The sequence below is a fragment of the Lichenostomus cassidix genome, chromosome Z (genome assembly GCF_008360975.1).
Source record: "Lichenostomus cassidix isolate B80296 chromosome Z, HeHo_3.0, whole genome shotgun sequence".
Classification (NCBI taxonomy): domain Eukaryota; kingdom Metazoa; phylum Chordata; class Aves; order Passeriformes; family Meliphagidae; genus Lichenostomus; species Lichenostomus cassidix.
The window spans coordinates 64,164,170-64,190,381 of record NC_139511.1 but is presented as its reverse complement, the minus strand read 5'-3'; the positions used below and the strand labels follow the sequence as shown (position 1 = coordinate 64,190,381).

At 39.0% G+C, this 26,212-nt stretch overlaps 1 protein-coding gene across 2 annotated transcripts; it reads right to left on the bottom strand.

Moving 5' to 3' along the window:
* Nucleotides 1–917: 917 nt before the first annotated feature.
* Nucleotides 918–19,405, bottom strand: AMACR (alpha-methylacyl-CoA racemase). 2 transcript variants are annotated; one of them, XM_085042281.1, is made up of 7 exons: nucleotides 19,017–19,405; nucleotides 17,375–17,381; nucleotides 16,514–16,597; nucleotides 16,173–16,318; nucleotides 13,478–13,638; nucleotides 8,753–8,939; nucleotides 918–1,712 (listed from the first exon to the last, which is right to left on the bottom strand). In XM_085042281.1, the coding sequence occupies exons 1-7, from the start codon at nucleotides 19,300–19,302 to the stop codon at nucleotides 1,303–1,305; spliced, it is 1,281 nt and encodes a 426-aa protein (XP_084898407.1). In that variant the 5' UTR covers nucleotides 19,303–19,405; the 3' UTR covers nucleotides 918–1,302. The 2 variants fall into 2 exon arrangements, with proteins under 2 accessions (XP_084898407.1, XP_084898406.1); XM_085042280.1 differs by lacking the exons at nucleotides 16,514–16,597; nucleotides 17,375–17,381 and having other exon boundaries at nucleotides 16,173–16,316; nucleotides 19,017–19,393.
* Nucleotides 19,406–26,212: the final 6,807 nt, after the last annotated feature.

The window sequence follows — 26,212 nt, the reverse complement described above, 5'->3', positions numbered from 1 at the left end:
TGAGGTACCTGATCCAACCTGTGCTGAAGCAACATGAGGTTTTAAATTTAATTCAGTTTTGGTTTCAAAACTTACGCACAGTGGAGATTACATCTGACATTACATTTGCTGATTTCTCTCCAGCATGATCAGATGCATCTGAGACCATGAAAATTGTCAAATCCTACTGTAGCAGCAGGTAATATTCAGTAACTTACTGATTATCAGCTGGAAACTTTTGCTGATTGTTTAGACAACTTGCCAGGACCTACTAGAGAATTTTTGCTTCCAGGCAAGTGTTTATATAGTAGAATGAAAAAGGTTTTTTTTATGGTAGCAATGTTGACATTTTTGCCATGACACATGTAAAATGAGCTAAAGCATATCTCAGCTTTGGAAGCCTTTGCAAGCAACAAAACAATCTTCAGCAAAACACAGACAAAATTATCAAAAACCCCCAATTCATGTCATAATTCCTCACACATTGGACTAGAGAATACTGTATTAATTCCATATAACTAATTATTTTTAAAAGCAGATTTTCTTTACCTTGAAAGAGATGGTTTCAAATGACGGTTTAAGTTTGAAGCAAATGAAAACCAATATGAAATTAAAACCTGTGCAGCTACACTGCCTACCATTTTTCCACAAGGAGAGGGAAGGATTATTAGTTGACAGATACTTAAAAAAACCCCCAACTTATTCTGAATTTAGTTTCTAGCCAAGCTGATATTCCAAATATAATATAATCAGGAGACTGCATTGAGAAAATGCAGTCAGCCTGTTAAATAGATTAACTTTGAGATAATAGCTCTGCAGCAGCTAAGAAAATAGCATTAGTTAGACTATAGTTTTGGCATGATAAAGCAAATTAATTAATATGATAAAATAGAGGAAAAAATCCCTTCTAATCCTTGAATAAATGGCACAATCACTCCTTTAGCAAGAATATAACTATATTTTATTAAAAGGATTGCTTTCAGGTAATTACAACATATATTACAGATCAGTGGTGTAACCAAGAATTAAAAGAATCAAACCACAATATTTAAACAAACATTTGGAGGATTTACAGGTGCTTACCAAGCAAACTGTGTAGCTCTTCAGATCACAATTACAGTATCATTCTAGACAGTAGATCATCCATGAATGCAAGTATGTAAGTCCCACTGTTTTCAAACTAAATTTAAAATGCCAATAATTTTAAAAATATATATTATTTAAAAGCAGTATTATGTAAATATTTATTTGTACTATAGTTTAATTTTAAAGCATAAAAACTTACTGTATCCCCAAAATTTATCTGACATGTATAGTCAGAGATTATAAATTAGCTTTTGGTTTATTGACTTCTATTGCATTTTCAGAATGAAGTTTAGCAATCTCTTGCTTAGTGAACCCATACTCTAGAAGTATCTCTTCAGTGTGTTCCCCTCTAAAAGGATCTCTTTTACTTGATGGAACAGCAGGAGTCCTTGATAGAAGAGGAGCAGGTCTAGGACTTATCTCTCCCTGATCATTTTTGATAAAAGAACTTCTTTCTTTGTTATGCTGATGTGAGGCAACATCATCCAGGGATAAAACAGGGGTCACACAGGCATCAGTACTGTCAAATATGCTGCACCACTCAGCCTGTGTCTTCTGTGCAAATATGGATGCAAACTTTTTCTTCATTTCAGGCCAGTCCGAGGTACTCATCTGAGTGGGGAGTTCATCTGAATCTAGCCCAAGACCTGAAAGGAGAAAAGCAAAATTTAACTATTGTATGGCTTAAAGAAATTACTAAGTGCTTCCCACAACTTCCTGCAACTAATTGTATTCCTCAATAGGATAATATTTTGCAGACAATACTGAAAGTCACTTTGAATGTTATTTGGGTATCTGTGCAGGGCAGGGAGCAGAGGAATAAAATGTTCTGTGACACTTACAATGAGACTAAACTGCATCAGCTACAGCCTTTTAACTAAGTACATATAATAAAAACTCATTTATATAAACACTTCACAAAAGCAGCAGCTGCCTAGAGGTAATAATGTCCTGAGAACAGCTTCTGTAATAGATATCATATTTTCTACCTGGCAGTAGCAGCACAGAAATCTGCTGAATGGGTCCTGGACTTCAGCAATACACTTATCTCCCAGAGCTGGACATCCAGCAGCCTACAGTGTTTGAATTTCAACATGATGGGGTTATTTCCATGCCACAGATGTGAAGATGTGAATGGATGTGCCCAGCTCAATGTGAATGAGGCAGCTCAGCTGCAGGTGCCTGCAGGCTGACTGACCTGCTTCTTCACTTCACTGTCCAAACAGGCTCCAGCACTATCTGGAGTAGTTTTGAAAATGAATACATGCTTTGAAATCATACTTTGGCACTTCAAAGGAAAACAAACAGAAATTGCCAGCCTCCAGACCCATAAACACAGCCTTGCAGTTGTTTATTTTCAGGAGGAATTCATCACAGTCAAAGACAAAGCAAGCATTTTCACATCTTTCTAGAATGGTAAATACCAGTCCTTATGGTTTTACCAACACATGTGCACCTTAAATCACTGAACTTACACTCCTGGTGTTCATAACCATTCATGTCATCCCAAAAAAGAGATCAGCTGAAGATCACTCACATTGGTTGAACATTATGATTAAATAAAAGCTAGCAATACTTTCAAAATTAATTTGATTATTGATTTGCAAAGTATACTAGTAGAGACAAACAGTGCAGTATAGTTTACTTATGAACTATGAGGTAAGAAAAATTTACCTTCTTCAGTAAGTACAGCTAAGTGACTACACACTACCTGAGCTTGTCTCAAGGCATGAAATCTTGTCAAGTGGAAACTTTGTTTCATAGTGTTCGTTTTCTTTTTAACTATGTTTGGGTCCTAGCAGCCCGTCCAACATGAGCAGAAGTCTACCATTACCCCATTACACAATTATTTTTGATGATTGTGGCAGACGGGAAGTTGGCTGAGCCTCGCTGCACACAGTGGCAAACTGGAACAATATGCAGAACCTGGAATTTAATAATACATGCTCATTTTCTGCTTACCACTGAAGACTTCAACTTTAAATAGGACAAACCAACACCACTTAAGCACTACAGCTTCTCATTTTCCAGCTTGTGCTCACTATTTGTAGTGCAGATGAGCAGTATCAGAGCAGAAGTGACTGACTCAACAAGGAAACTATTACTTGGCGCAGAATTGTCTGGGGTACCACAAGAGGACAGACTTCACTCATTTTAATCAAAAGGAAAGTATCTTTTATACAAAGTATCTTATAAAGCAACCACTACTTAGTTCCAAGTTTTTGTTCAATTTTCATCTAAGATTTTTGGTATGGAAAAGCCCAGTCAACCTACTCTAGTACCGCTTTGAAATTAGTTTTGAAAAATTAAAAACTGTCTCCTTATAATGATGTAGCTTTAAATCTCCTTCAAATGCTACAGCTTTATTGACATATATCTGCATGTCATTTATTGATGCAGCAAACGGAAATCTCTATTTCTACAGAACCTCTTAGACAAACTCTAGTAAAATCAGGCACCTATTTCAAGAGAAAGAAACCAGGAAAACTGATTAGATGAATCAGTGAAGCTGCTTTGGTATGTCAGAAATTGAAACAGTTTTTTATATTATTTCAGCCACACTATTTCAAAAGCAGTTTTGTTCAGGATTTTCTTTGTTTAACTTGCTAATTTTCTTTTCAAGTATGTATGGTCATAGCAGAGTTATTTTGAAATTATGTTGTCACAACACGACTGAATAGTATCGTCTAGTATAGGAAACTTTAATTTTCACCCAAACAACAGCTGTAAGGTGAATGCCATCGCACTCTCTATGACTAAATACAATTTGTTCTCACTGTGAGAGGGAGTTGAATTTCAAAATATTCCAAGAGAGTAGCAAACTTTCATTACACTAATTATGTAAAGTTTTTCATCTGGTCAAGGCTTCTGAAACAAAACAATTTTTCAGAAAGTGGTAGTTCAGCAAATGGTTGATCAGGCCCACAGTACTACCAGGCCTCACTGCAAAGGCATCCATAGCTATACTTCAAGTTGACATGGTTAATTACCCCAATTGCAAATGGGTAGATGTAAGAGCCTGGCCCTCTGCAGTATTTGTACAATGTTTAAGGCTTGTCATAATAAGTAAATTAAAATAAAACATAACATTATGTATAACCGAGTCTAAAACATAATGAGGAAACTGTTTGTCCACGTTGCATGTCCCAGTAACAACATGGTATTCCATTCAGTGTATCAGCAGATTTTAATACAGTACACAATATTTCACAATCACAAAATGGAGAACCCTGTGGAAACCCTTCATAATGATGTAAATTATGTTTTTCACTTGCTCCCTAATTTTTTCCTTCTGTTTTTAAACTAAAGTCATACAGTGTAGTACTAAAGTAGTCTGAAAGGGATACCATGGAGTACATGCTCAGGACCTCAGTGACTGTCAGTGCTTTTCACATCAATCTAAGTGGATACTATGTTCACTTTGCGTAACTGACATTACACCACATAAATCAAAATCAAACCTTTACTCTCACCTGATACACAGTATTTACTGCATTTTTCATGCCTCATATTGCCTGACTGCAGCAATACTAAGCAACTATTGCTAAAGCACAGGACAAACCTGCAGAAGCAATTCACAGGTCAGCTGAAAGACATTCTGTCTCTTTCCTTCAGAAGATTAAGGCTTAACATTAGTAGCACATGTTTCTTACATCAGATTTTTCATAAGATGCCAAGGCATTTCAGCTCTTTATTGTCTGATTTTTGTAGTAATAAACTGAATACCTGCAAAGGGACTACACCTTTTTTGTTAATAGCAAATAGTCAACAGTGAGACCAAAATACTTCTCTACTGCACCTATTTTACACAGCTTCAATTTCTCATAAAGCCTTTTTAAAATTTACTTGAATAATAAATTTCTGGCAAGCATAAACTTAGTTTTCCCTGCTGAGCACAAGCTACAAAGCCGACAATCTTCTCAAACTAATATACTCTATTCTCTTAAATTTAGTTTCCCCCTGCAGGCTGCTTAAGAACTTTCATCACCATGACATCAACTGCACTTGGGTCCAGCACTGGGCTCCTGCAGGAACTCTGCAGTGACACACTGAAGTGAACCAAAACCAAAAGGAAATTAGTGCTGCTTTGGCTAAAGAGGATTTTGTGAGCAGGAACAAATGGTTCAGAAATCATGCTCCTTTCTCAATTCTGCAGTCTTTAAATCTCCAACTGACAGCTGCAATGCCCATATCCTTGTGCTCTCGCTCTATCAGAGTGGCAAAAGTAATCTACTCTCTGAATATGGACAGAGAAACATCAAGTGGTTTTTGGCTATATTTTATCTGGAACAGCACCGAACAGTTCACCAGCAGAACTGACCAGAAATATGGAGAAAAGCTATGAAATAAAACTATGGAAATCATAGCTGGAACATACTATTTTAAACCCACTTCAAAGCTGGAGTTAATGCCTGGAACAGAACAACTCAGCCTAAGTCAAAGCTCCCCAGGTTTGTGAAAGAGCAGTACAATTCTCACAGGCACCTTCTTCTTCCCTATAATATTCAGAGGCTTAAATTCTGAATTTAGTTTCTGCAATAGATATCCCAGAAAGGAAATAATCCCTGAGTCACGAGAAGGTTCTGCTATTCTAATTTAGTACACTATTGCTTCAGAAAGATTGAAACCCTGAATACTGAAAGGAATAAATATTTCCTATGTGAAAAACTGAACAGATTACAATATGCATCTAAAACACAATGACAAAAGACCAGTTACTTTAAATTTAATATTGGGAGAAAATCTTGAGTTTGATCATTTAGTTTAAACAACACACGAAATAAACAAAGAAATCTCACAGAGTGTAAACAAGCAAAGACTATGATACAATTAAAGGCAAAAAGCAAAGTTTCCTGAAAGACTGCAGTATGTATGTTAGATTTTTTAAATATGTCAGAAACAGACTGAAACATATGCAACAATGATCACAATTGTTGTCTGCTTACAAGTGGATACACACCAGTTCTTTATTGCTGGAATAACTATTTTTGAAACTTCAGCTGTTTCAAAATCAAGGAATTTCTCTGCATTGTAAGCATAAGGAATACTGTGAAACACGAAAATAAAGTGTCCAATGTGGGTCAATTCTTCTTCCCAACACAGGCAGAAGAATTGACAGTTGCTGCTCTACCTTTTTGCTCTAAATTTCTGAAGAACAACTAAAAGAAAAGCAGAGGTTTAGTATTTTCCTCAGTAAAGAGTTATTTAAATGACAGAGATCATCAGTGACCACACTTTATCATCTGGCCGCTGGTTTCATCCATCAGAGGCTTCTTTCTAGACCACCTGGCTGAGAGAGAAAAGTTCAAGTCTTGCCATGTAGCAACAATCAATACAAAAAGGCAGGACTGACCAGAAAAGCTTCACTGAGAAAGAGAATCACAAACAGGACCAGACACCATTGCAGAACTTTAGGGGTTTTTGAACAAATACAGATTCTATCCCATTCCTGTAGCTTAAAAGTGTGATTCAACTGTCTCCAAAGAAAAAAATACTGCAGGCCATGAATACTGCAGGCCAGTGTTTGATCACTTAAGCCAAACACATGGGTATTTCAGTGTGCAGCTTTATTTTTTTTGTATTTAATACAAACATTCTTCCTGAAGATATTTACTGGAATTCCAAATTACCTAACTACCAGAGCAAGGGTTTACATTTTACTTTGATACAGTTCTACATTTATTTTTGTTCTCCAATTCCTATGCAAGCAAGAAAATCTCAGGGGATTGAATGAGAGAAACATTTCAAAGAACTGCGAATAATCAATGTGGAATAATCAACTACACTTTCTTTTTCAAGATCAAGTTGCTTACAACTTGAGTTCACAAACAAGTTATTCTCAGGACAATCAGAGACAAAAAATACCATCCTCTTCAGCCAAGAACATGGCATTTCAAAACTTAACATCTGATCTGTCCAACATAATGTTGGATACATCCCTGAGTCACTCCAGAAGCCTTCCTCATGCATTTCATGTAGCAGCATGTACTAATTTAGATATTTCACACAATGACATTGACTTTTTTAAACTACAAGAGAAATTTACAGCCATTCACAGCTACAGATGTGTAAGGACCTGGCAAGCACCACAGGCTCCAAGAGAACAAAGCTGAAGTATACAAACAAGATCTCTCCTTGGGATCCTGTCCACCAAAGGCTTACCCCACCAAAGGCTTACCTTACAATTCCATAATGCAAGAAAGACAAGAGTTGCCAATGAGAACAATTGGTCACCATCAACTGACTGATGCCTAGCCCGTCCCTGAGCAGTGACCATCCATCAGCCTCCCCTCCAGTTTTATTGCTGAGCAGGTACCTGATGGTACATAATCTCCCTGTGGTCGGCTGGGGTCAGTTGTCCTGGGTGTGATCCCTTCCTATTCTTGTGCACCCCCAGTCTTCTCACTGGTGGAGTGGGGTGTGGAGGAGAAAAGTCCTCAGTGCTGTGCAAGTGCTGCTCAGCAGTAACTGAAACACCTGTGAGTTACCAGCACTGCTTGCAGCACAAATCCAAATCACAGCCTCATGCAAGCTACTGTGAAGAAATTTAGCTCTATCCCAGCCAAAACCAGTACAAATTGTAGCATGGGTACAGTCCAAGGAATGCTACCATTCAAGGAATAGTCAGTGGCAAAGAGACTGAGAAAAAACAAGAACTACTCCTCTGGCACGCTCAATGAGCAAAGACTGCCCACATGTAAGTCATGCATGAACAAAAGTGGTTCACATAACACTGGGTACACCCACTTTAGGAATCCTTAGTTGACATTAAGCAAAAGTAAACTTAAATTGAGAACTTCTTGTAACCTTCATATTCTGTAAACTGAAAAAAAACCATACAAAATTTTCTATGAATTTTTTTATATTTTCATAAATTCTGCATGGAAAGCATGTACCAAAGCTTCTTCTACCAAAGAAGCACAACAGGAAAAAAAATTAAATAACCAGTAAGAAGCTAAGAGAGTATCTGATAAAAAACCTGAAGCACACAAACAGTTCAGAGGTAAAGATGCACCTGCAAATTTCTGGTTAAACTTCACACAGTTAAATATTTTGCATAACTGATTCTGATTTCTCAGAGAGATAAATTATGATTTATAGTCATATTTAAAGAGTCTTAATCAAACATAAATATTATACCCACAGCTGGACACTAAAAGCACTCTGAAATTGTGTGGTGGAAATTAACTAAAAAAGCAGAATTTGCTTCTACAAAAATTCTGTTCGATCAAGAAATACTATGAACTACTTCCAGCAAATAGTCCTTTCTGAACAATTTAAATAGTTTCTTTTAAAAAATATTATAGCACAAATACCTGAAATCACTAGAAATTCTATTTGCAATACCAAAGAGTTAGGTCTCCTTTTTAAAATACATTCACAATCATTTGACAAAACTGATTTCCAGGAAAAGTTTAGTGCTCCAGTCACATCACAGACTACCATTACAATAACTCCAAAAGAATACTTGTAATTTAAGTGTACTTGCTGAGGGTGAAAAGGAAATAAACTAATTGCTATAAAAACAAGTCAACTAAACTGCTATGCAACTACCCAACTAGTTTCAGGAAGTGTTTGGCTTTTATACAGACATCTCATAACCATGGCTCACTAATCAAAATCAACTATTAAAGCATTCACTCTGTCATGCTTTGCTGATATGAAACAACTCTCCCAGCCTACTCACCATTAATTAACTGGTCATAGAATTGAGGCTCAATGGCACCAACAGCCATGAATTTTCCATCAGAGGTCTTGTAGATTTCATAAAAAGGTGCACCACTATCTAGCAGGTTTTCACCACGAGGTTGGCTCCAAAGTCCCAAACTTTGTGATTTCCACAGGAAAGAACTTAGGTACGCTGCTCCTTCTACCTTGAAGATTTAGGGAAAAAAAAAAAAAAAAGAAAAAAAAAAGCTTTACTAAATTAGTTTGCATGTTACCTAAATTCTGTATAAAGCAAAACAACAAAAAGCTACTACCAGTTCTGCCTTTTGCTAAGATATTTAATGACAGAACCTCTGGTAGGCAGTTTTATTTCTTAAAATTTTCAATTACTGTTTATACTGCATATGTGAAATGATCTAGAATGAAAGAATAAGAAAGAGCATAAATGTAGAAAGGCAGCTTCAGATGGTCAACACAGTTTCAGCACACAAAGTTTCCTCATTTAGCAAGTTTAGAGTCATTAGATGTTCACAATGAGTGAGTAATTTCAAGTGATGGGCAAGGTTCTTGGTTCTACACAATATTAATTATCTGACAGCTGTCAATGCCTTCTAAACCTCTGGAGAAAAATATGCCTAGGCCTGTAAGTATCAAATTTTTATCTCCATTAAATATATTGATTATAAGAAGACTGCCATTTTTAGAAGAAAAATTGAAGGAAATCAAATAGAATCTCCAACACTAAGTAAAAAACTATTCTCCCACTGTTGTCACTGACAGCTATATACACATAGCGAAGTAATCTCTACGTAGACAAGCGTCTGACAAATATAGCAATAGAAAGCATGATTAATCCCATTCCAACATGCTCCTCAAAATTTTGGCTGTGTGGAGTACAACCAGATGAAAATTCCGTTTGTTCAGCTTTTCAATGATTATCAAGGTTGTACCAGTATTTCAAACAAAATCACATCCTGCAGTTTTGCTCATCAGCACAATTAGTTTTCTTTCAACTGCATTGAAAGAACTGTAAGCAAAGGTAAACCAGATGCCAGTGTATAGCCAGAAACATTCCAGTAGAACAGTTTAAAACCTGAGCTGCATTATCCTGAGTATCATTTGATTCATGCATTTTCAGCTGAGAAAAATTAACCTAACATAGACTATAGAGAAAAGCATAGATACCATACCAAAATAAAAAGATACTAAATTTTCTTGTAGAAAGATCTATTAATTTCTACCTTTTTAGGCAAGAATTTAAAACATGCAAATTGCTGAAATACGCAGTCAAGAAAGCTTCTTCATTTAATTAGTGTTTCTTTGCCTCTTCTCTAGTACTGCTTCAAGGACAGTATTACTTCTGTCCTCACTGCCATATCTTAAAGTCAATTAAAATACTTTCATATGAGAAAGTACTGTACACCTTTGCCTACATATCTGCAAAATTATTCCAAGGATACTAAAATAAAGATTGTTTTACTAATGATCTGATCTTGCACTGCTCATATGAACAAAAATTCACAAAAAAACCAACAAAGGGAAATATCAGAATAAGCTTTAATTGAAAATTAGATTTTGGTGCTGACAAAGCTCTTAGTCAGCACCTGTACAATACCTATGTGCTACTTACCCTGGAAACACTTAAAACAGCACATCTGCTTTTGACCAGAATAGAGACTTTAGTAATATCCCAGTCTGGGCAACTGGACAGCTAGGTCTTGCCTGAGACCCACTGCAATTCAGAGACAAGTAAAAAATGTCTGCACCAGATCTCCAAACGCATGTTCAAATAACACTATACACTCGCTAAGGTGGTCACCTTATCTTACTACATGAAAAGGACATGATAAGACTCCACTTCAGTCTAATTGCAGAATGATTATAGCAACAGTTACATGTTTCACTTAATGTCTCCCTCATGTTAAAAACATCTGCAGTCTCTGAAGCCAGCACAAGAATCCAGAGGCATCACCCCACTGGGTGGCCTGTCTGCTACGCAAGCCTTCTGTTGTCTGTGCAGACTGAACAGCTCAAACAAAAGTGAGAATGAATCCACACCAACCTAATCTTTATCCTCATGACTAAGGAAGGCTTCTAGGATGTGGGAGTTTTGGTTTTGAATACCTCCAGGCGCAGTCTTCTGTTGGACTGCTAAATGCTCCTGCCATGAGACAATTATGCAAGCGAGCATTACCAGCATCCTTTCCTGTGGCTCTCTTTTCACAAAGAGTGAGTTATGCTCAGTCAGATGCCTACCATCAGCAGAAAGTTTTGTGGCTGGAACTGTAGTGAGCCCAAACTGTGTCCCTGACTCACATGCCTTGGTTCCAGTGTGGTGCAATAATGCAGAGGTACAATTGTGCCTACTGTGTCACATTGCATTGTCCACTCCACATGGCAGCTATCTGGCTTCCTGTAGGATAGCCATGATCCTTACAGAGTCACGGAGAAGCATGAATCAATTCAGGCCAGACACTTAATTCTTCTGAGATAAAATGCAGGACCCAGTGTCTACTTTTTACACAGTGCAACTTCTGCTGTAGAAAACTGTGCCATGTCTGAGTCATTAACATATTCAGTCTACTTAAAATGTACAACAACTTCAGTAATGGGTCTATTTAAAAAAAAAAAAAAAGTCAAAACAAAACAGCTGAAATGCTGCAGTGTTGTGATTTTAAAAATATTTACTTCCAAGAAAAAAACCTAGGTGTATGAACAGGCTCATCCACCCAGTCAATATAATTGTCTTTGCTGCTGCTGATGCATGTATGAGTTTCGTCAACTGTGTCACTGAAAGTCTATTCAAGAAATAGGGAATATGACAAAATGCCAGTAAAAGTACATCCTGTGATACTGGACAATATTCCATCCATTTCACAGGTCACCAAGCACTGCACAGGTCAGCAGGGAACTGCAATTACGATGAGACAAGAAAAAATTGGGAGAGACAATTTTTAAGGGCTTAGAAAACCCTACAAACCCATTCCATTCCAAATGAGCTACAAATTTCACTTGAGCATTAGCAGACTTACACTGATTCTTCTCCTAACAAATTCTTTTAATTCTCTGAAGTATGATAAGGAAAATTTGTTTAACACTACAAACCACAAGAAGTATCTTTTCTGATATTTGAAGACTTACCACAATTCTCCAGTTTTTCTTTCAAAATACACAACCTCTTTCAATTCTTCTTTTAGAGAAGAATGACTCTGTTTTCAGAGTCATAATTTTTGTTGTGCTACTTGGACTTCCTCAAATTAGCAAATTTGAAAGATGATAGCCAGTGTCAGAAACATTATTTTCCTGAGACTTCATAAACATTGAATAGGTTAGGATAATTGCTTGAGAAACTTTGCTGGTTTTATTTCCTGTTTCTACATCCTAACACAGTATGTATGTGTTTTGTAACAGCATGATGTTGTTGACTCATGTTCAGCTTGTGACTACTGCAAACCCCCAGGATTGTACTTTAGCCAATAGTTCTCTTACTGCATTTGTGCAGCTGATTGTTCCTGCCTACAGAGGACTACAGAGCAGCAGTATCCATGAATTGCAGCCAATTTTTTTTCAGGTCATTGCTCCAGTCTGAAAAGGTCATTTTCCATTCTAATCCAAGTCCAACATACTTGCAATCCTTCACATATATGTATCATCTGTACATTTATTAAACAATCGCTCATCCATCATTCAGAGAAAACACTGAAAAAATCCTCAACACACCTCTATAGAACTCCACTTGGTATGTTTTTCACTTTGACAATCAACTACTAATAACTATTGTGGCAGTAAAAAACATTAGTCCTCTTTTGCACTGTTTCCATAAAATGTTCATCTAGACCACAATGCCATGGACTGCTTTTGAGAATGCCATCTGAATTTGTCAAAAACTTACTCAAGTCAAGAGTATTCTACTCTCTTCAAGCTATTCTACTCTCTTCAAGACAACTTCAATAATCGGATTAGTTTCAATAAATGTGATTTTTTTCCAATTTATATTTAAGGCCAAACTTTAGCCTTCACTGTACAATGCCTCAAAGGGAGGTCAAATTCTAACTGAAACACTCTTTTAAAAGAAAAATAGGAAAAAAGAGAGACCTAGAGAGAAACAACACTTGAAGATAACATAGGTTTCAAGGATAAATGTAAATATGTATTCTTCCTCTGTGTGTATGTCGGTGGCCTTCCAGTGGAAAAAATCCATAGTATTCATTATTAAGATAATTTAGCCTTTCATTTATTTTACAGTACATTCACAAAGTGTTTGAAATTGATGTCCTGGCAATGATCCACAGCAGTGTAACTATCCCAGGGAACAGCGCTTCAAGATATGACCTGCCACAAATTCATAAAAGGATGTCTTGAATAAAGCTAGCGCAAGTTTTTATTTTAATGGTATTGTCACTTTTGCTGTTAAGCATTATGCCAATTGTTTATTATACACCCTATCTCCATATACCACACTTACTCAACAAATATATACAGTTAACACTTTGTGGGGAAACCAGACAGGCAAAAGGAGGGAGACAGGGGAAGGTTGCAGTATGTGTTCCATGTCATAAGGATGTTATGGCAACAGTGATACATGAAAGAAAACTGCTTGCATGTGAAGGAACAGCCATTTTATCAGATCACTTACTTTCCCTTTCCCAAATTCTCAATTTTAAACCTCATGAATAGCTCCAATCTCCTCCCTTTTACAGATTTAGAATAGGAAAAAAGCCACATCTCTTGAGACCAAACTTACCATACTTGCATCAATGACCTGCCCTCTGCCAGATCTGGCACGTTCAAAGAGGGCCATAACAATGCCCATTGCACACATGACACCTCCACCAGCAAAATCAGCCAGAAGGTTGCCAGGTGCATAAGGATTTTCATCCTTTCTACCCAGCTTTGACAGCACTCCTGACAGAGGAGAAAACAAAGCAAGGATAAGCATAAAATTAGTTATAAACATTCATTTCTAGAACCAAAGTTTCATTATTTTCAATCTACGCAAAAAAATAAGGGATAAAGCAATCTTCTCTAGTTTTCTGTCTCTGCTTGACTGTGTATTAGCAAAGAGTTACTCTTTAATTTGCAAAAGAATAAAAATATATGTGAAGACATAGTGAAAATGTATTTAATTAAAGAGACTAACTAAAGTCTCACAGATAAACACTGGTATTTGGCTATACAGGGATAAAATTTCATTTAAAAACGAACCCTGTATACAATAGTTCCATATTAGTACTTCGTACATGCCTTGGACCTCACCCATAAAAGGCACTATGAATGTGTGCCAAAACCAACTTTGGTAAACTGTTCTTCTCTGAATATTTTAAAGTAAAAATGTAGATGTACAGTCTTATGTGCTCATAACCAATGAATGATCATAACAAAGGATCTCACACTGACAACTGTACTTCAGTTCTATCCTCCCTCTTCAACTACCTTGGGGGAAAAAAAATGGTTGCATAAAAGAACAACAGGTGACTAGCACAGGAAGGTTATTTCTGATTGCATGCAATGTAAACATAGGGAATCTATGTTTATGCCAGCAATTATGCAGAAACTAAAGGAATTAGAGCAAAGGCTAAGCCAGTTTACTTCAGTCAGAGCTTTGAACTTGTTAACAGTTCTCTGCCATCCTGAACAACCTTTTTACTGTGACCTTACTCTTTGTAGCTGCCTCACAGCGATTCCCTTTGGACAAGCAAGAAACTGCAGTGTGATCACCCCTCTCCTATGTCTGCAGCCTAAGGTCTGAGACTTGCAAAATACATGGTCAGAATTTCCTGAGAACGGCATGGAATGTTTAGTTAGCTAATGGTCTAATGCTAACCATTAGATTAGTTAGGATGTTAGTTAGTTAGTTAGGATGCACTGTTTAGTTAGCTAATGGTCTAATGCCCTTCCTACATGCAAGCAACTCAGTGAACAGTAAAAAATGTTTACAAATCCTGTAGTGCAAGAGTAAAAGCTGTGTTGCCGCCTAAAATCTTCCTTTTAATAGTCTAAAAAGTTATCACAGGCACCAGAAGATTAATATGCTAATTTCTCAAGAGTTCCTAACACAAGCCATTTTCTAGTTAAAGAAAACCAAAGCTCATTAGGAGAATACTCAGAATACGAGACATCTTTTTGAGGAATGACACCTTTCAAGCATCTTGTTCTATTTCCTTTAATAGGCATAAAAACTTGATCCATGGAATTTCAAGCAAATTTTAGTAAGATAGCACTAACCAAAACAGTACTGATTAAATCAGCCCCAGAGAAAAAAAATCTACTTGTAAACCAGAAAGTACTACAGTCTGAAGTAGGGCTGGACTATACTGTTTCTGTACTGACTCCTTCCCTCCACTAAGAACAAAAATACTCTAATACTTTGAAATCGCCTTGACATGAAGTCAAAAGTGTTTCAAATGAGGCACCTTTTCTTTAATCTTTTCTATTCTCTAACAATTTTACATAATGAGAGAAGACTGAACCCACCGCTAAAGAAATTTAGTTCCACAACATTTCTCATAGTGGGTGATACCTGATCACCAGATTTGCAGTGCCTCTGCTCTGGTCCTTTCCTGGGGCTGAAAGAACTGATTTATCCATTGGGAATCTAAGAACTTTTGGGCCACTTTCTCTCATTCACAGGCTCAGAGAAGCATCAGAAACAGAAGCACTGTGAAGAGCAGGAGGCAGGGCCATGCATGAATGGGCACCACCAGAACTCAGTAATTTTGTTACTGTTTGCTACTGCATAGTTGTAGAATCATAACACTTAAAACCAGCATGATGTCCACAACACCTTAATAAAATATAGCATTTCCACTTTATTTGAGGCCCACTTCCCTTCAGTTGGTGTCAGTGGGGACATATTTACAAGCAGAAAAGCACAAGAACTCAACTGTCTTACACTGCCTAGTTTTGTTTTGCTCAAAAAAACTGTGCTCACAAGCACACAAAACAATCTGCAGCCCTTTCAGGATTGTAAGTATACAGATTTTCTAGGAGAAAGGCCCTGAAGAAAAACTTTAGTTCTCTCTTCAGACAAATATTCTGATATTTTATTCAGACAGAATAGCACAAAAGAAGGAAAATGCTGGCAAAACAAACAGCCTCTCAAGTCAATATTTCCTCCTTTCTTGTGCTAATTTATTGGATCCCTGAATGAACTGCTTCACCTCAATAACCTGGCAGAAAACATCCCCATTTCTTCTGACCAGTTTTTGACTTGTGAAGAAGTTAACAGAGGGGCTAAGCAAGTGCCAGAGCTGACTGAAAGGATCAGGGAAAAGCACACTGAAAGGAAACCACCATTTCACTGACAGAGACACTTCAGATCAGTTGTTTCATCAGACTGCACCTCAGACAAATTTTGAGCTATCTGCTTTCAACATATTCTTGAGTCTTGATTTAAGGGAGGAAAGGAACTTTATTCAACAGGAGATTTTACAGCCTACCTGATATAGCCAAGTAATTGATGTCATGACCTGCAGACTTGGCATATTTTCCTGTCTGGCCAAATCCAGTAAGTCTAGCATAGATGAGTCTGGGATTCTCCTGCAGAAGGACCTCTGGGCCAAGCCCAAGTTTCTCCATGACACCTTTAAAAAACATAAGCAAGGAATTCCAATTCACATTTAATTACAATAATACTCAAAACATAATGGCTCAAAGTTAGATTATACAACAGCAGAACTCAGCTGAACTTCATGAGGGTAGTACACTTCACTTCAGTATTCATGATGATGTGAACATTATAAATGACCAACACACTTCATATATATTTTAATATAAAACAAGTGGAAATGACGCTTTAGGGTTCTTTCTCTTTTTTTCCCAACTTTTTTCCTGTTTTACTTCTCCAAAAGAATGACAGAAACCCCTGCACCTCTGGATGAGAGAGAAAGCTACCAAAAGCTTGTAAAACAAGAAAAAAGAGACTGAGCAAAGTCTTGTATTTTCCATATTAAAACCACTTGAAATTTCTTACGTATTTCACTGGAATATACTTTTCTCATCATTTCTCAGTACCTTGTGTGTTCCTGTGTCTTTTAACTCACTGATGTGAATGGACCATTCCACTATTCAACAGAAGACCTGCAACAACCACACACAAGTAAATATGTTCTTTTGTAATGCAGGGACATTACAGTGAATGAAATCAGTGAAATATAAATTGAGTCAGCATGGATTTGCAGAAATCAAGCCTAAAATTTTAATCTTGCAGCCCTAAAACAGTGGTTTTAAGAGAAGAAACTTGAGTTGCAAACAAATTATACTTTCTTACTGGACCAGTGCAGGTCAGACTTTGACCTATCATCTATACTAACACTGCAGGAGCATGAAGTTTGGAATGGAAGGGATAATGTAATTTCAATGCCTGTTCCACCCCAGAGTCCACTCCAGCCTGTTTCACAAGACTAATCCATAATATTACTACACCTTCAATTTCATAAAGATCCATTTCTACTGTTTTAAATACTGAGCAGTGCCAAGTGATTACTATCCTGGTAAAAGCAGTGAAATTTGGTGAAGTGCATAATTTTCAAATGCACAAGTGAGAACTGGGTAACAAATGACCCCTCTGGTGTCACAAAGTTATTGTTGGAATATCAGTGGTACTATGTTGAAGAAACTTTTCTGCTACTTGGGCCCTCACTTTCTCACTGTTTTACATCAGCCTCCTGATGGGTCACAGATTTGCCTAGTTCTCTTACAGGCCTTTAAAACCTAATATCTAGTTTCAAAATTGTCTGCATTTCCATCTGGGAAAAACAAACAAACAAACAAAAAAACAACAACAACAAAAACAACAACAAAAAACCAACAAAAAACCAACAAGTGCATATAAAACCAAAGAAAATAGAATTTCATAAGAAAAAAAATCCTCTCTAAAACAGGAGACTAGCTACAAAGAAGAGGTGGAATTTAATGTCTTCATTTCGTTTGCTCAGCTTCTGGGGAATAAAACAATTTTAAGGTAAGAAACATAATAAATCTGTTTTCTGAACAAAAATAATTACTTGTGACACATAATCAATGATGTGCGATGTTTAACTAAAAAAAGTCTCCTGTTTCTAAACTTTCTAAAAAATCCCTGAAACATTTCAGCTAGCTCCTCAAAGCACAACTGCAGAATCATAGAATAGTTTGGGTTGGAAGGAACCAGCAAAGGTCACTTACTCCAACCCCCTGCAGCGAGCAGAGACATCTTCAACTAGATCTGTGCACACAGAGCCCTGTCCAATCTCACCTTGATGGCACTCTTCCTAACAGAACAGCATCCTCGGGGAACACTGGGGATACTGAAAGAACCATCAGGTGAATGCCTCTGCATGGCTTATGAACGAAGGGAGCACGTTAGATCTGTCAATGGATCTCAAAACAAAAAAAAAAAGCGCCTATTTTGCTATTGAAAATCAGATGTTAAGCATTCCTAAAAGTGTTTAATTACTAAATATGTATACTGAAATTAAACAATGAATGAAAAATTATTTTTAAAAGACTGTTTCGAAAAACTGAAAGATTCCATACCTGAATATTTGAAGAATGTCTTATTTTTAATCTAATGCTAAAGATGGGAAGTACTTGCAAATACGTAAGGAAGGTTTTCATAAACTAGATTTACGACTGGCAGGAAATAATGAGTTTGTGGAATGCAACTTCCTAAAACTACGTATGACGTTTGAAGACAAAGGCGGTAGTTCCCAACCTGGTTTTGATCCTGAATCAGAGTGACCCTGTATAAGGGAATCATACTACTCTGTTTAACACTTGCTCTTATATTCCTGGGATGCACATATCTTCCTCAGATATGTGCTTTATAAATGCATAGCCATTAGTCAGATCTTGATCGTTGTTGACAGTTGTCTTCAGAGGAACTGAAAGCTCAGACTCTGACCCACATGGCAACCTTACAAATGCGAGCTGGGCTTTACGGGCAGGCCCGGACGTGGCGAGGATGGGTTCCCCCAGCTCGGCGCGACCCCTCGGCTCGGCCATCCTGCTGCTCACCACATCCCGGCCGGGGGCATTGCCCTGTCCGAGCGCGGCTTCTCCCTGCGGCTGCACAGCGCTGCTGCACTGCGCCGAGCCGCCACACAGCACGCGTCACCCACTCGCAGGAAACACAGCTCCAAAGCTGCTCCCTGCCCACTTCCCGCTCGGTATGCCACAGTCCTAGGCTGACGGGAGCCCCTCACACCGCTGCCCCGCAGCTCAGCCTCCCGCTCGCCCCTCACGGCCCGGGCCGGGCTGCCGCGGCCGCAGCGCCGCCCCGTTGCGCTCCCCCGGCCCCTCACCGTGGCGGAAGGGCTCGATGAGCACGTCAGCCCGGCCGCACAGCCGCCTCAGCACCGCGGCGCCCTGCGGCCGCTTCAGGTCGAGCGCCAGGGAGCGCTTCCCGCGGCCCTGCACGTCCACGGCCGCGGCGGAGCGGGACAGGCGGTCGACTCGCACCACCTGCGCCCCGAAGTCGGCGAGGATCATCCCGCAGAGCGGCGCGGGCGCCAGCCCGGCGAGCTCCAGCACCCGCACTCCGCTCAGCGCCATGGCCACTGCGGCCGCCGCTGGCGAGCGCCGACACATCGATCCCGGAGGCGGCCCGGGTCCGCCCCGCCCGCCCGGGCGGGATCCTGCCGCCCCTGGCCGGGGGCACCGCCGTGCCTCTCCCGGTGTTTCTTCACCCCGAGCCCGAGGTAGCCCGCGGAGGCCCCGCTGCCCTCCGCCCCGGATCGCAGGAAGGAGTGCCGCTCACCTGCCGCTGGGGAAGGGCGTGCAGCAGATCTCGGGGAAGCTTCCCTGTCCGACCATCCCGGAGCCGCACACTGTCCCCACCTGAGCTGGGACCGATGCCCTTGGCAGCTGAGCATCCCCCCACACTCAGCCACAACAGGTTTCCTTATCGGCTCGGCCTTGGTTCTCCCGTGGCAGAATAGCTGACGACCAGATCCTTAAAATAATTTAATTGTGATGCAATAACTAAATAACAAAAAAACCCACCTCGACCTGTGGGCTCCGTGTGGGGACCCCGAACCAGGGAAACCCTCAGCTTTTACACCCTTACAGCCTAAGGGCGGCAAAGTCACAGAATCGCAAAATCATTCAGAATGTAAAAGACCTTCAGTATACCGAGCCCAAGCTTTGAAGTCTGAGCTGGGGCGTTGTTGGCTCCAGCCCTGTCTATGTCCTGTCCCCTGGCCAGGGCACAGGTCCCTGTGCCTGTTGTTAGGAAAAGGCTCAGCACTTCACAGCCTCAGCCTGGGGCTCCTGCCGTGCCTGGGGCACCTGGATGGGCCAAACCCCACACATACAAGACCTTCACACGATGGGATATTAGTGGGACATCTGGTTAAAACTGGGGTTTTTTTTCACCAGATGTTCCTTTAAACAGAGAACAGAACAGAGTCTGTCTGGCCCTGTGCTTGCAGCATCAGCTGCTTACGGGAACAGACATGAGTCTGGAAGGGGTAATGAAACCTTTGGCATTGCATTGACACAGCTTTTCAAATTTATGCCCTGCTCCCAGTATTTCAGGTTACTGAGAAGCAGACAGAGCAAAGAAGTCCTTAATATCAATTCCACGCCCATTTTATATACTTCTTTAAATTGGTTGGACTACAAAAATGTGTAAAGGCTGCATATATGAATGCAGAATTTTTTCTAATTCTACACTAACAGGTCTGTTATCAGAACACCCTTTATTTTCCATGTAGGCACCACGTCCTGTAGTGCATGCACTGGCTGTATCTACTGCTATGCTGCCACCCACAAGAAATGTCGAGGAGAAAAGTATTTGCATTTTCATTCAAACTGAGTTGGCTGGTTTTGTTCGCTATCCATCTCCCTTAGAGACGCTATTCCATATAGGGATTTGTTTTCACAAACATTATGTTACTGTGACACTGTGTTTCTCTGTCTAATTTTCAGGTTCATTTGTCCCCTCACACCTTCAGGTCTCGGAGTTTGTTTTGAATACGAGCAGGCAATTTCTGTTGTGTCACCTTTGATTTTACCTGATACTGTTTAGTTTATGATCTAAATAACACATAATCACACACTAGATAATGTCTGGTTTAACTGAGCAGCCCTTTGCACCTGCTATTTTGTTATCATCCAGAATTACCGTGGGTACTCTGTGGCAGAAGCATTTAAGTCAGAACCTTATTAAACTACTTCCATTGCAGGGAGGTGAGGGCAGCATTTTGTGAGCATTAATTTCAATTTGAAAAAAAGGGATTTTATCAAACCAGGAAGTAAACAGGCATGAAAGAGAAACAGATATTCCAATTAACCATGAGTTGAAGGCTAATGGTTTGAGTTCAGCAAAGTCTCCTGAAGCAACAAGCTGGCTAGCAGAAAATGCATGTTAAAAACAAGGAGACTTCCTCTAGCATGGGCTTGCAGTAAAAAACATGTGGTGTTCGCCTGTGTGATGCCATTCAATATTTCTCACTAATAAGCAGCAACAAACAGGAGGTTGTATGAATTAATCATTGCAGAGGTAATGGGTATAAGAAAGGAATTGCTTTGGGATTGAATCCACACTTAATCAGAGTGCTCTTGTGTGGTTTATTGAATTATGTCAGTGAGTTGCTCTCTGCATCATCCTGTGAAATGTATATTTCACAGTATGTGTTAAAAAATGAAATGCACTGTGAGTTATACCAACGTTTCTCGTAGAGATGCAGGCACTTTTGTGACACAAGGTGGCTACACAGCGTGCCAGATTTTTACAGCTGGTCTCATATTTGTTGGTTACAATTACCCTTACTTTTCAGTCCTTTGGAAAAATACCAAGGCAGCAATGGGAAGTTACAGCTGTACACAAACCCATGATTGTCCTCTTTCACATGTATATTGTTTATAATTTAGTCCATCTTAATGCATGGTTAAAGAGATACTGGTATCTGTACAGTTTATATTGGATATGTTAAATTAAAAAGCAAAAATTCCATGTGTTATAATATTTCAAATCTTGATAACTAACTTCTCTGGTGAATTGAAAGATACCTGCATTAAACTTTAATTGAGAACTTTAAAGATTCTTATGGAATTTATGATGGTGGTTTTGTGTCCTAAACTTGGCAAAGCTTTCAAGCATGGATGCTTTATCCCAAAGCTTGGATTTATGCCTTTCCTGAATAGAAGCTGTGCTCCATTCATAACATTTCTTGATATCCACAGAGATGGTGTAGGTGATACTCCACATTTCTTACCTCATATCAGGTGCTGTTGTGACAGACACACTATCCTCTGTACAATGTACTTGCCAAATGCATCACGTTAATCTCTGCAATTTCAATAGGTTCATCAGCTTGGAGCACCTCTTTACCTCTCTCTGTTTCTCTGCTTCTGTGTGAGTGTGGATTTGCACACTGCTGCTTGCTCTCCTAAGTGTACATCCCACCCCACAGCAGCAAAAAATCTATCCTGAGATCATTATACCCTTCTAAAGCAGCTGTGAGTTCATGCTGCTTGAGAATCTGGCTCTGTCTCTCTGAGATTAACAATTACAGATTTAGAAATAAAAGCTCTGTCTCATCCACAGAAAGTAATTGTATAAGGTGCCCTGTCACTGAAATGGACATATTCTAGAAAAACTACAGTTCGTGAGGGTTTTTAGTTCAGTCAGTCATTGAGGTGATGATCTGGCCCAGTAGTACTGAACAGGCTTTGCCTTTAACTTTTACGTTGTCAGAAATTTGCCCCCTGATACTCTGGAAAGTAGGAAAACAAATTACTGATGCCTGTGACAGTGATTTCTATACTTTGGACCTTAACCCTTGTACCTGAAGCAAAATGTCCTTCTTTTCTTTCAGTCACAGCTAATGGTATTACTGTTCTTTCATGATTTAGATGAAGAGAGTGGCGAGAAGCTTTATATAGCTAATCTTTATTTTTGCTAATCAGGAGAAAATAATTATTTTCTTGTGAGTTTATTATTAACCATGATTGTCAAGACTGGAAAATCTAGGCCCGGGTTATTCCCAGGTTTTTTTGTCTGAATGCTGGGCTTGAGGTCAATGTGGGGCATCACATGTACTACTGTTTGGCCATCCTGCCCTAAACTTACCTCCAGTGAACCATTCTTGCCAGATAGCACTGTCTGCCACATTCGCCAGAGGTAATTTCCCATGCATTGCTAAGGTGATGGATTGACAAACCTTTCTCTTTATGATCTGTTTGCATCATCCTTCCCATGAGCCGTTTATGTGTGTGCCTTATGGCACACCTAATACATGCTATTTATTTTGTGTGCCTTTAGTAATTTTGACAAAGCAAGCATTCTGAGGAGCAGGTAGTCTTGGAGGAAAGAAAGTATTGATCTGAAGTGAAGCAGTATCTGAAAGATTTTCCTCAAGGCAACCATGCTTCTAGTATTTTCTGGTTCAAAAAAATGAACAGGAGGCAAATTAAATTCCATCCAGCACTTCCAGCTGCAGACCAGGACTTTGCACATGGCAGAATGGCACAAACTCTGAATTCCAATTTCCTGGCCTGAAATTTAAGTCTTTGTGGACTTCCTTTACTTTTGTCATCATTGCTATGCTGTAAGAGCCTGGAGTGTTATTCTGTCAAAAAATTGTCAGGATTGGAAAACAAAGCTCTTAGAAACTATTCTAAAATGAGGGTTGCTGCAGTTAATTTAATTCTGCTGATCGTTCTTACATATGAGTGTGCACTGTTTTCTACAGTAAAGGTGCTTCATTAACTGTACATTTGGGTGGAGTTACTGAATGAAGATGTTCTATATATTCATTTCTTGCTATCACGTTCCAGTATGTGGGCAAGTCCTTATTCAGCAATCATCTTACACTTGCGGCTGGATGAGATCAAGAAGTAGCGTGTGACTAAATGATGGGAGGAACACACCATGAGACACATTGACAGCAAACAGAAACTGAGATGTCAAAGATAATTTCAACATGGGTGTTTCCATTCTTGGTGTTGTAGCAATGTGATTCTTTTAAAAGACCACTTTTTGTAGAAATTTTTTTGTGTCTGATGGATTGTTTCTAGAAAAGCAGGATAATAGCCCTCCATTTGTGCAATTTTTTCCCCACCAGTTAATACAAAGAGTCTCTTTGTTTAACAAAATCTTGCCCCACAAGTGTTGTTCTGTGAATGTGTTCAGGGAGGATAACCTGCCCCGTTCCAAATGCAGATGCACAAAATTGAGCCTCTCCTACTGTCATTCTTACAATCTTCGTGTCAACTCAATGTGCACTGAGTTCATCAGTCCAGTGGCAGAAATTAACTGGAAATAACAGGGTGCTGCAGATGCTCTAACTCCTTCTAGAACTGTGTGGTTTGGCCCGAGAACTAAAGTAGCTCTTGCCCTTTGCTGTTAGAGGGAACCTGGTCATACTAGGAAGTGCACCTTCTATCAAGTTCTTTTCATTTATGAGGATAGTTTCTAGAGTTTGTGTCTTTCTTCATTGGTATCTGACAGCCTTTTGTTGCCTCCAATTTTTAAATCAGAACTGATCACTCAGGTTGTATTTTTCTTGGTTGTTGAAGCAGAACTAACAGCAAAATAGAGAAACTTTGCTACTGATTCACTAAAATGAAGAACTGTGGGTCTTTTCACACACCACTCAACAACTCCCTGCATGTTTTGTCCTCGTGTGACTTTTTTTTTTTTTTCGGTTCTGAGCACAAAATAATCATTTTAATATTGTGAACTAACAAGGGGGCAAAAAAGAGTTTCAATTCAAAGCCAGTTTTATTAAAAACTGCTTCAGAAAACAGCAAGTTGTAATGTAGGAAGCTCAGTGAAAGAGAGATGAAGATAAAAGATCTGAGTGAAAAGTTTGTTCGTTATTTTCTCTTTAGAAAAATCTACTTTATTTAAAGATTTCCCTTTGGCTCACAGGCTTTTCAGTGAGACTGAGGCTGAAAACCATTGTGAATCTAACCTGCTTCTTTAAAATCAATTCAATCAGGCTATGGACTAGCCTCTGAAACTAAAGCCACAGGCTTCTTTTTTCTCACACATTTCTAATTAAACTGCTTTCTCCTTTCTTTAAACACGACTCGTGAAACTGGGACCCAGATCTGTGGCATTTTCCCCCCAGTTTGGTTTCATTCTAGTTCATGTTTCTCTTGTGCAGAAGTTGTGTTTTACCCCTACCAAGGGGGTGCACCCAGCACCTCTCGAGTTGCATACAAACCTGATTTTACAAAACGCAGCAATTAATGCTCATGATGCAGCTGGAGGTGAGAGCTGATGCCCTGCAAGGATGTCAGAGGGAAGGACAGCAGTCCCTGGAGCTCTGGCAGGAGGGAGGGCAAAGAATTGGAGGTGGTATTTCATGCAGAGCAGAGCTCAACTTGGTTTTGTGTCAAGAAGTATTTTCTCCTGCCACGATGCCAGCACCTACCACAGAGGCAGGATATCACCTACCAAACCATAGCTCTTATGGCAGACACAGGATTGCAGGTCTTGCCAAGTTTTGGTTAAATCTGGGAACTCAGGGAGTGGGAGAGGTACAGATTCATCTTAGCAAAGACAAGAAGCCATTAAGTATACTCCAAATTACAGCTTTTCAGTTTCCAGAAGGTTTCTCAGTCGTAACACAAATTACAAGATACTATATATTTTATAACAGAGGATTAAAGTCTCTGACAAAAGACATTTTGTCTTGAGCATCTGCTAAGCAAGAGGCTTTCAATTATCAGCAGCAATGGACAGATGACTAATCTTCATGAACATTTCTGAGAGAAAAAATCATATATTCCACATGACTTACTGAATATAGAGCTTGTTAATTTTGAAGAACAGGAACACACACACACACACACACACACACACACACACAGATATTCACATCAGCTGCTGTATTTTGAAGGATCTTTGAAATTAATATATAAGTTAATGATTTATTTGTAAAGTATTACGATACTCAATCAGCAGAGATTGCAAGTAATAATTTTGCAGAGAAAGGGCTGCAGAGATTTCATTCAAAACCTAAGTTTTAACCTTGATGTAAAAAACTGTTTAGCTTTAACTTTGGAACTGAGACCAGGCTGCTCTTTGTTTGCCAGAAGCTTTTGTGTAACTCTTAGTTGCTTTTCCCTCTTAGCAGAACAAGTTGCACAAAACTTGTGGAAACACCACAAAATGGGTATGGCAAAACGTGACTTTTTTTTTTTGTATTATGGTCATTACAGTAGGTAATAAGATAATAAAGATCTTAAAATGAGTGTGTGTCTTACAGTTTCTAAGTGCTTTATTCTAACCAAAATGGCTTACAATGGCCACGTCATAAAGGAAAAAGTAAGTTCCCAAAGGAAACCTTACAGATTTATATTTTATGTATGTATGTGTGCATATATATACCCACATGTGTCAAATAAATATATTTTAACCCTTAATGCTGGCTTCCGTTCAGCAGCAAAAGGAATGTTTAGGATAAGCGTATTGAGAATAACCTATCTCCATAGTCTCCAAATGGTAATGTCCTTGGTAAATATACACATGAACAAACCAGTA

What these genes read in the sequence shown, in the direction of transcription:
- AMACR (XM_085042281.1), bottom strand. Translation starts at nt 19,302, where the DNA reads ATGTGTCGGCGCTCGCCAGCGGCGGCCGCAGTGGCCATGGCGCTGAGC. An exon ending in CAATTACTTGGCTATATCAG is followed by an intron (nt 13,639 to 16,172) that starts GTAGGCTGTAAA and finishes CTCCTCTGTCAG; the next exon opens with GAGTGCTGTCAAAGCTGGGT. An exon ending in AGGTCATTGATGCAAGTATG is followed by an intron (nt 8,940 to 13,477) that starts GTAAGTTTGGTC and finishes TAAATCTTCAAG; the next exon opens with GTAGAAGGAGCAGCGTACCT.